Raw genomic sequence first — 9,863 nt, 5'->3', positions numbered from 1 at the left:
ATGGCTTCGTATGAGGAGATGATCACCAGCAGTCCGATCGACGAAGCTCCTTACGTGGAAGAGGATGACATGGTGGAAGACGACGAGGTCCGCCGAGACGGCATGCAAGAGTACGAGCATGACCCCGAGCGCGAGGTCTGGGGGACGCACGAGGATGTGAATGAATACAACCCCGGCGGTTTCCACCCCGTACACATTGGCGACGTGATCCACGGCCGTTTCGAGGTCCTGCACAAGCTCGGCCAGGGAGGCTTTGGCATGGTCTGGCTGTGCCACGACCGGGACACCGAGACCTGGAGAGCGCTCAAGATTCTCTCGGCATCGCAGACGGAAAAGTCTAAGGAGCCGGCTGTTATTGCGCACTTGACCAAGCACCATACGCCAGAGAAGCTCCAAGAAAGCCATATTCTCATGCCGCTTGAAGTCTTTCAGATCGAAGGGCCGAATGGTAGGCATATCTGCCAAGTCCTCAGGGTAATGGGCTACTCGGTCAGGGAGTGGCGGCAGCAGTCGGACGAGGAAGAGGACAAGTCTGGAGTGAAAATGAGAAACATGTGTCACCAGATTGCGCAGGGCACAGCCCTGCTGCACTCTGTCGGTGTAGTGCACGGAGATCTCAGACCCTCCAATATTCTCATGGAACTGGACCAGAAGACCCTGAACAACCTCTCCAAAGACGAGCTGCTGACCCTGGTGGACGAGGAACCCACGACCATTCCAGTTTTCACAAAGAATGGAGAAGACTGTGGAGCTCATGCTCCTCGCTACACGGTCGCGCCCATATACAAGCCGTGGTTTGAGACGCTCCTCCTAGAAAAGGTTGCGATTGGTGACTTTGGCGAGTCCTTTCGCATCACTGATCCCGAAAAGACCACCGGCATCCCGTTAGAGTATGCCGCCCCCGAGATCCTGCTCCCGGGCAAGGCGGGTCTTGGTAGCGATATTTGGTCCCTAGCATGTACACTGTACGAGACACGTACCGGCAAGCCGCTTCTCGGCTCCGAGGAATGGAATGGCGCACGCTTCGGGACGCTCGTGCATGACATTGAGGCTCTCCTCGGACCGCTACCAGAGCCTTTCCGCACTCGGTGGGAGGAGAGTGACTACATTCAACCCGATGTCCTCGAAGTACCAAAGAGTGAGAAAGATCTATTCGCCCTCGACAATCAACCGGGCATCCGGCCGGTGACCTGCACCCCGTCTCAGCTAGGCCTGGCAAAAAGGATCCGCTTGTCGGGCACCCCGTACACTGACGTCTTCTGTGGTCTGCTCGGAAAGCAGCGAGGAGACTACGAGAGGCATTACCTTGACGAAGAGGAGTTGGAGCAGATGGAGGCTGATGGTGTAGACATGGAGGAGTTCTACGAAAAGTGCAGACGGGAGGCGGCAGAACAAGGTTACAAGTACACGGAACAGGAAATATTGGCCCTCGGAGGTCTTCTTGGCCAAATGGTCAAGTATGAGAGCGACGCACGACTCGCTGCCAGTTTGGTGCTTCAACATCAATGGTTCAAAGATGTTGCTACGCCTCCACCAAAGCCGCTGGAGGATACAGCGCCGCAACCTGATACAGGCGCTGAGGAGCCAGTAATCGGACAGAATCCGCGCCCTCTCCAGTATCAGCAAGTTTCTGTTCTTCTGGGCGTTTTCGGCGTGCTTCTATCTCTGTCGTGTTGTGTTGCTTACGGTCTTATAAGATCAGACACCGGCATATTCAACGTAGTTTGGAAAGGGCTGAAAAGTGGGCAAAATGTCGAATGTACCTGTTGGACATCGGATTAATTTGAGGTCCCAATACTAGGTAGTCATCATGTGCTGCCTCATTAATTGAATTTTTTTGTTTTTCAAAAATCCATGAATGATGTTTTCTCAAGTGTGATGTTACATCATGACAAGGCTGCATTGTCTTTTATTGGCCGTTCTTCGGGCTTTATCTTGGTGAATAAAAAAAAAAAAAAAAAAAAAAGTGCCTCTATCCAGAACGTCAATCTCTAGCTGACGACGGCCTTCCTTTGTGCAATTGCTTTGTGACAGTTCATTGACAACGCATGAAAGCAAAGCCCGCGTATAATAAGTTGGTAATCATGCAATTCAAGTGTGCTGAATCAATGACTTCTTCGAATCGTAAAGTAAAAGTATACAGTATATCGCAACATGGGACGCTTCCAAATTTCTTGGATACCGGGGATGAGGCTAGGCCCGGGCGGGTGTCATGATGAAGCATTATTACTACGCTTAAGAAGCAACGTATACAGGCGCACAACTGGAACTGGAGATTTGGATGACCCTAAAGTAAGTCAATCATGATTAGAGACGTCTTGCAAATACTCATGTTGACACTCCCATAGATAGTTTGGCTCAGCAGACCAGAGAGATTTGGACTAGACAACCTTGAGAGCATCTTGAGAGGCGAAGCCCGTAGATACAGGCTGCCTTATGTTTGGGTTATGTTGGTTCTTGTTACCTACTCTTGCTACATCTGTAGGTAGCTTTGACTAACTGCGAATTTAGGATGGGTGTACATAATCAATCTACCACGAAAAAGACTTTTAAAATAGACGCTGGCAGAGTCGTCCGCGAAATGTCCGACGACGACTATCACGTCACAGTTCGCATGGGCATCGACGAAGAGACGTGTAACGTACATGGCCATTTGTATTTAAATCGGAAAAAGACGATGGTCAAGGATCCAGTCACTGGGGACACCGTAGAGAAGAGGTACTCGACACGACTTGCTACAGAGGAAGAACGGACATACGTCGGCGGCCGGCCACGGCACCTATGGATATGGGGCTATTATGATCCCGACTGGCCACGTGAAGGCCCCCGTCTTCCAGATCCTCCTTTTAAGAAGAAGCCTCACTATCGTGGCGGGGAAAGCAGACACAGAAGAAGAACAATTTCGAGGCGGCGAGAGCGAGTATAGAAAGAAATGGCCAGATATATGTTTTACTGAGCCAAGTTTGCCATGCGCATATTGGATGTCGAGATTTATAGATAGAATTGGGCACCGCCAGAATATTTGTAAATTTTGGTATTAATTCCTACAGCCATGCGGTGTTATCATGACTAAATCTAGTAATACTACAATTACTTGCATGCGACAATTCGGATATTTATCTGACATTGTTTCAATCTTGTCCATCATCATCATTTCCGCCGCCATAGTCTTCATTCATATCCGGCATCCAGCCCTTTGGACGCTCGTTGCCACGGACGGTGACACCATAGCCAACACGCTCCACCTTGCGCACCTGCTCAATCATGACATCCTTCTTCTTGCGATAGTTGCGATCGTTTAGCTGCACGAGCTGCAGCATACTAGAGACATCCTGAAGATCGCCGAGAATGTTTCTGGGTGCAGAGGCCTCGTCGCCATCCGTCATGGCCGAATCCTCATCAGTGCTCGACTTTTCGGCCACAGGTCCGGTGGGGATGGCGCCGGTAAGAGCCGTGACAGTAGTGGCGAAGCGCATCATCTCTCCCGTAAGGTCAAAGATTCCGTAAATGTAGTCGGCGGCTGTAAAGGGAATGTTGACATCGCCCAGCGCCTCCTGGGTGGTCTTTGGGGAAATGAGACTCTGGTGCTCAAGGTAGTAGGCAAAGGAGATGGCCTCGACAAACTCCTCTAGGCAGATGAGATTGTAGCGGTACCGCCGGATGCCAGACACATCGTCTACAATGGTCGACAGCATCGACTTGATCTCTGCCAAACGTTCCTCGTTTTCCTTGGTGATGTTGGGAGGAATGGGTTGGCCAAGCTTGCGGACTCTGGAGGGAAATCAATTATTATGAAGTCATTAAAATATTGTAAATTTCTTCTTGTTTACCTCTGTAGGGAAAATATGCTGAAACGCGCACGTCAGCAAGATTGTACATCAACTCTTGAATGCAGATTCTTACATCTTCTTGCTTAGGGCGGTGACATCCCGTGAGACCTTGACAATCTTCTCACGGCGGTCATGGTGCTTGTCGAGCTCATTGCGGAAGCCCTCAAACATGGACGTGTACTCGTTGCGGGGTGCATCACGGACAGGGAGGTCCTTTTTGTTGCCCTTGTAATCTCTCTTGACTCCCGGCATTCTGTTTCCCTGTTGTCCCGCTGCGCTCGACTTTTTGTCACTGGATTCAGACATGATCACTTCATTGTCTTGGCCCAGCAAAACGACGATTCTTGAGGTATGGAGACAAACGTGGGTACCAGTGGTGCATCTACCCGGGCGTGTTTGTAGCGGTTTTTTCTGGGGTTTTGCACCACGCCATGAGACGGCGCCACTAAAACTTTGGCCAGGCCTAAAGCTACAGGGGCCAACAGGGGATGATGAATTGGATGAATTGTAGCCACGATTTCAATGTTTTTGCTTGTGGCGGCAGCACAATCATACTTCATCTAAAGCCAATTGTTTCTTGTTGTCTTCAAATCTACTGTTCAATTGACCATCATCTGTCTTGCAAGAAGGTTGGGCCTCCAGAGACTGATACTGCATGGCAGCAGCTTGAACAACCCCTCCTATAACAGTGAGAGGAGGACGTGATACTGCCAAATACACAGACCAGGGAAAACGAGGCTATACAGCTCTGGTAGCTCCAGGAATCATGACGAATCTTATATCGGCTTTCTTTTCCTCGCCGGTGCTCGTCTTTACGGCGGCATTCCTCTTGCGGGCCGTACTACTCGTCTACGGGCTGTGGCAGGACGCCAATTCGCCCTTGAAGTACACTGATATTGACTATCTGGTCTTTACGGACGCGGCGCGGCTGACCTTTGCGCCGCCGTCCCTGTCCTCTTCGGCCTCGTCGCCCTACGCCCGGGAGACGTACCGGTACACGCCCGTGCTGGCCTGGCTACTGTACCCGACGACGCTCCCGGGCGCCTTGTTCTTCTCGTCGGGCAAGATCCTGTTCGCCGCGGCGGATCTGGCGGCGGGCTGGCTGCTGGTGCGGGTGCTGCGGCGGCACGCCGGCCTGGCAACGGGAGCCGCCCTGCGCTACGCCTCCATCTGGCTGCTCAACCCCATGGTGGCGACCATTTCGACGCGCGGAAGTTCCGAGGGTCTGCTGGGCGTGCTGGTCGCCGCCCTGCTGTGTGCCGTGCTCGAACGCCGTGTCACCTTGGCCGCGCTGCTGCTCGGTCTCGGCGTGCACTTCAAGATTTACCCCTTCATATACGCGCCGGCTATCGTGTGGTGGATGGACGCCGAACGGGTGCCGTCGTCGAGTGCTCCTTCTTCGGCGGCGTCATTCATCAGCCGTTTCATCACGCCCGCCCGTCTCCGCCTCGCCCTCATCAGCTTGGCCACGTTTGCTGCTCTGAACCTCTGGATGTACGCCCTCTACGGGCAAGACTTTCTCCAGCACACATTCCTACACCACGTGACACGTATCGACCATCGACACAACTTTAGTCCGTATAACATCTTGCTCTACCTCGCATCAGCGCAGCCGCACTTGGTGGGCGGGCCGAGTGCCGCGACGACGACCTCGGTGGATTTCCTTGGGCTCAAGATTGAGAGTGTGGCCTTTCTGCCTCAGCTCCTGCTCAGCTGTGTGCTCATCCCCCTCGTTGGTGCCAAGAAAGACCTGCCGACCACGATGCTGGCGCAGACATTTGCCTTTGTGACTTTCAACAAGGTGTGCACAAGTCAGGTATGATATGTAATCCCGAACCCCAATCCCCGCATCCTCTATCTTTTGCTAATTACTATATCTTTTGCCTTAGTATTTTCTCTGGTACATGATTTTTCTACCGCTTTACCTGCCCAACTCCTCACTCATCCAACGACCCGCCTTCGGTATCACGGCTCTTGCGCTATGGATCGTGACACAGGGACTCTGGTTACAGCAGGGCTACAATTTAGAGTTTCTTGGTCAGTCCACATTTGTTCCTGGTCTTTTCAATGCATCTCTGGGCTTCTTTTTGGTCAACTGTTGGATATTAGGTATCATTATTGGAGATCTGGATCGACCGAGGCCGGTTGCAGAATCAAGTAGCACAGATGGCTCCAAATAGAGATATTCTGGACTGTGCTCTGGCCAAGACTTGGTGGAGACAGGTTCTATCATTCCAAGTCTCAGTAACGCGGTTAGGAAACATGTCGAGTAATATAAAACTCATATGAAATCTGATCGATTTGTCTACCAAAGTTGAGATTTGATACGACAGTCCACCCTTATTTTGGTCGCAGTGTCTTCTTGTTTCGTCTGCTTCTTCCGCGATGATACTAACTCGCAGAGACATGCGACGGAACTTGGCAATTTACACAAAATCTACCGACAAGGCGCAGGCACTGCGGTGTCACAGTAGATGTTCCATGACGAATGATGACTCCTTCCTGACTTCAACCGTGTCCCTCCATGAACACCTGACGCGATTATGCTTTCCCATGCAAGATCAACTACAAAAACTTCGGTCGTCAAAAACTCCTTCCATGTGAATTAGGTGGGTGCCCTCTTCAGAGGGTATTCGCGAGTGCGTGCCATCCTCTAAACGCCTCAAATTTTGCAATCAAAAATACCATGAACGCCATGCCGTAGTGTATGTGGTTCCAAACAAAAGAAATTCGTGATCTGCTGCGAGCTTTAGAGCAGCCAATGTGATCGGTATAGTGGCTTCTACGAAGCTTTTGCCCAGCTGGTGAAGATCAAGCTGGAAGTGTGTCGTATAGTCTCGACGGGGTAATCTAGGAGGTCCCTATACTATAGTGATACCCCCTGTCAGTAGGGCGTAGTTTGCCAGCTTAAGAGAAAGAACTCTCGACTTGGGGAAGTCGGGACTGATAACAAGACGGTTCTCCTTGTTGTAGCCGACCTCGCCAAAACTTTCGGCCATTGCCTCGAAACGTGCATCTGGTCTGACGCGGTTGAGCTCTGCTATAATCTGGTCGCTCCAAACACCTGAGCACCAGCCATCCTTGATGACAAAGTAGGGGTTCAAGGGGGGCACGGGTGAATCTGGTAAATATGTTAATATATACATATTAGGATTAAAGCAGAGCGTGCTTGACATACCTAGATCCACGTATCGGATCCGCAGAAGATTCACCTGCTTCAGGCGTTGCAAGCAGCGAATTCCCCCAAGTACGAGCTGCTCAAAGGCATTGATAAAGTGCATGTCCGTGATGCCGGAACCAGACTCATTCCACTGCGCATTCTGGCGACAGCAATTCTTGACCGTGATATCAATCGTCTTCAGTCGAGTTGTGCGGGGGTTGGAGTACTTTGCCAGCATATCGAAAAATGTGTGGCATACCCGACCCGTATACGACAGGTGCTCCAAGGAACTTGCTGCCTTGGCCAGCTTTTCACACCAGTGCAGCTGTTCGCAAACTTTGAGATAGTAGGCAGGGCACGTCATCTCGCGACGGTAATCCGTTTCAAGGCTCAGGTTCAGCTTGGTAATTTTGGACTCCAGCATGTCCAGAGTGCCAGCCATGCTGAGATAGCTCTTTGACTTGGGCTTGGCATAGGTGCCGTGCCATTCCTCAAGATTCGGGAGTGCCTTTGAAATCTGCTCCCAGTCCTTTGGCTGGCGGATAATGTTCCACTGGCTCTTGATGATCAGGGTTCGTATCGTGCTGATCTTTGGTAGCTCTCGAGGTTTCCACTGGGGGCATGGTAACGTGAATTTGACCTTTGGCGCCTTCTTGCGCTCACCTCCTTCAAGGGTCATGACCTGCACGGCAGGAAACGTGTTGCCCACGGTAAAGAATACCTCCTCAAGACTAGCGTTATCTGTGGGCAGTCCATACTGAGCACTAGAAATGCCCTCGGGAGAGACGGTTGGCAAAGCCAGCGATGAGTTCGTTGGAAAGCTGGTGTTGAATTTTGGCTGAAAAACCGGGAACCAAATCTCGATGTGCTTGACCAACTCTCTCAGATGGGTGTTCAAGGTGAAGAACTCTGCAACTTCATTAAAGCCATTGATGGTGGCCTTCACCTTGATGTGACGAAAGAGCCGGGCCTGAACTAGATCTCTCCAAAGTGGCGTAACCAGCGCCAAGTTTGACAGCTCCTTTCTTCTCGAATGCCGCAGAGCCGTACTCCAACTTCTTGCATTTACACTAGGAATGCTTAGTGAGCTGGGCGATGTTGTTGATACTCGGTAGCCAAAGAGGTGATCAAGAATGCATTCGTGGATCTCGGCAGGCAGTGCGTTTAGCGTCTGAAGTGGTTGTTGATCATCCGCGGCCGAGTTCGGGAACGGGCTCATGACCATGGAATCGTCGTGGCAATCCTGGCAGTCGGGCTGGCAATGCAGGCATCGAATATCGGTCTGTCCCTGCTGCGCATTGGGAAATGGTGTACTGCTCGGCCTAGTCGGTGGCACAAAGTCCTGCGGCTTCGCCTGCTCCAGCGGTGGACTGGTAGGACCTGGTGTAACTGGAGTTGACGTCGTTGTCATTATAGCAGCCAATTCTGTAGTCGCGGAGCCCTCGTGGTCCTCGTCCTCATCGTCGCCGTCTACCGAGAGGTCTCTCTGCAGATAAGCATTGGTCCGCGGCATGTGAAGGCTATGCGAGTGCGCCTCTGCGGCGCCAGAGAAGATCCCTTCATGGTCGTCATCAGCTTCGAAGATGTCGGAACTCCGCTTGCCCATGATAACCGTCGCCATCGGCTGCTTCAGTTATGTGCCTCCAGAGTTGATGGCTCGCTTCGCATGACAGGGCAGAACGGCGATCGGGACAGGCAGGTGGGGCACGCGAAGATGACTGCGAGACTTTTTTCTTCTTCTTCTAGGCAAATGACTTCGATGGCGTATATGCTGATCCTAATCGCTGTTTTTTCTCGTCAACGTATGCGCCTTGCAGTGGCTGTCAGTGTCGGATGGGTCGCCGTTTGTCGATCGCCGTCGGGTTGCCGGTGAGACGATGATTAGATTGGTCGCGTGTAATCCAATCTACCTAGGGAATGTCACAAGCAGTTGTTGCGTCGGTGGGCGGATGCGGTGAGAGACAAAGATCCGGTGGTTTGAAGGGACAGATGGAATGAAAATGGATATTGTTGAGAGCTTCAGTTCAAATGTCTTTTCTCAAGATGGGCAAAAAAAAAGGCGCTGTCGGGATTTTTGGGTATCGAGAAAAATGCTGGGTTTGGTAGGAGATCAATGCGTGTACCAGAAAGTCAAAGTAGTCGTAGTCGCAGCAGCACTTGGTCACAAAGTGAATGAATGAGAGGGCGTGAGAGAAAAAGCGAGTGGTAATTTCGTAGGTTGCGAGATCCCAGTTCTTGCCTCACTGAAGAAAGAGAGAGAGAAAAAAAATAAAATGTCGCCTGGACGACCCGATTGTTCGATTGTTGGATTGTTCCCAGCAGTACGAGAGCCGAGGAGCGGGAGGGAAAGACGGTGTTGATTCAGCAAGCACACGAACGAACTCGTCTAGGTTTGGGCTGGCCAAGCCTTGGATCGATGGGTAGATGAGATGGGATGGAATTTGGGATTTGGGGGGGTGGGTGGGTTGGAATACACAGTTCAGCGGCAGAAATTCATTCTTGCTTTAGATTGGGAAGGGGAGGGGTCCTTGATTACATTATTAGGCACTTGACGAGGCTTCATATTTTCTGGCTTGTAATCTTTCTTTCCTTCCTTCTTGTCCGCTGCTGGAAACAAACCAGAGCGCAGGGAAACCAGGGCTGTCTGTCCACCCATCCGTCCCAATCCATCCATCTCGCTGGCTGGTTGGCTGGCTGCCAACGAAGGCTCTCTTCCCTCATGCAGCCCAGGAAATGCCCATGATTATTACCACGCAGTCGGCGGTCGGCTTTTGATGGATGCATGGCGGTGGCATTGAATGGTAACGAAGACCAAAGCGCCGGGTCACAGGTATGGAGCCACAGTGGATGTGATTTAACTTACAATTCTGCAC

The 9,863-nt window shown here is 51.5% G+C and overlaps 4 protein-coding genes across 4 annotated transcripts; 2 read left to right on the top strand and 2 right to left on the bottom strand.

Moving 5' to 3' along the window:
- PFICI_06803 (uncharacterized protein) lies at positions 1 to 1,782 on the top strand (the record flags this gene model as incomplete). The annotated part of the gene is made up of 1 exon (XM_007835384.1): positions 1 to 1,782. One exon carries the CDS (start codon positions 1 to 3, stop codon positions 1,780 to 1,782), a length of 1,782 nt encoding a protein of 593 aa, XP_007833575.1.
- Positions 1,783 to 3,131: 1,349 nt separating this feature from the next.
- PFICI_06802 (uncharacterized protein) lies at positions 3,132 to 4,136 on the bottom strand (the record flags this gene model as incomplete). Its single annotated transcript, XM_007835383.1, has 3 exons — positions 3,132 to 3,771; positions 3,831 to 3,848; positions 3,904 to 4,136. 3 exons carry the CDS (start codon positions 4,134 to 4,136, stop codon positions 3,132 to 3,134), a joined length of 891 nt encoding a protein of 296 aa, XP_007833574.1.
- A 460-nt stretch (positions 4,137 to 4,596) lies between these two features.
- On the top strand, positions 4,597 to 6,010 carry PFICI_06801 (GPI mannosyltransferase 1; the record flags this gene model as incomplete). Its single annotated transcript, XM_007835382.1, has 2 exons — positions 4,597 to 5,646; positions 5,720 to 6,010. The coding sequence occupies 2 exons, from the start codon at positions 4,597 to 4,599 to the stop codon at positions 6,008 to 6,010; spliced, it is 1,341 nt and encodes a 446-aa protein (XP_007833573.1).
- Positions 6,011 to 6,691: 681 nt separating this feature from the next.
- On the bottom strand, positions 6,692 to 8,596 carry PFICI_06800 (uncharacterized protein; the record flags this gene model as incomplete). The annotated part of the gene is made up of 2 exons (XM_007835381.1): positions 6,692 to 6,951; positions 7,009 to 8,596. The coding sequence occupies 2 exons, from the start codon at positions 8,594 to 8,596 to the stop codon at positions 6,692 to 6,694; spliced, it is 1,848 nt and encodes a 615-aa protein (XP_007833572.1).
- Positions 8,597 to 9,863: the final 1,267 nt, after the last annotated feature.

The sequence above is a fragment of the Pestalotiopsis fici genome, assembly GCF_000516985.1.
Source record: "Pestalotiopsis fici W106-1 unplaced genomic scaffold PFICI_Scf_4, whole genome shotgun sequence".
Classification (NCBI taxonomy): Eukaryota; Fungi; Ascomycota; class Sordariomycetes; order Amphisphaeriales; family Sporocadaceae; genus Pestalotiopsis; species Pestalotiopsis fici.
This window is presented reverse-complemented; position numbering and strand designations above follow the sequence as displayed.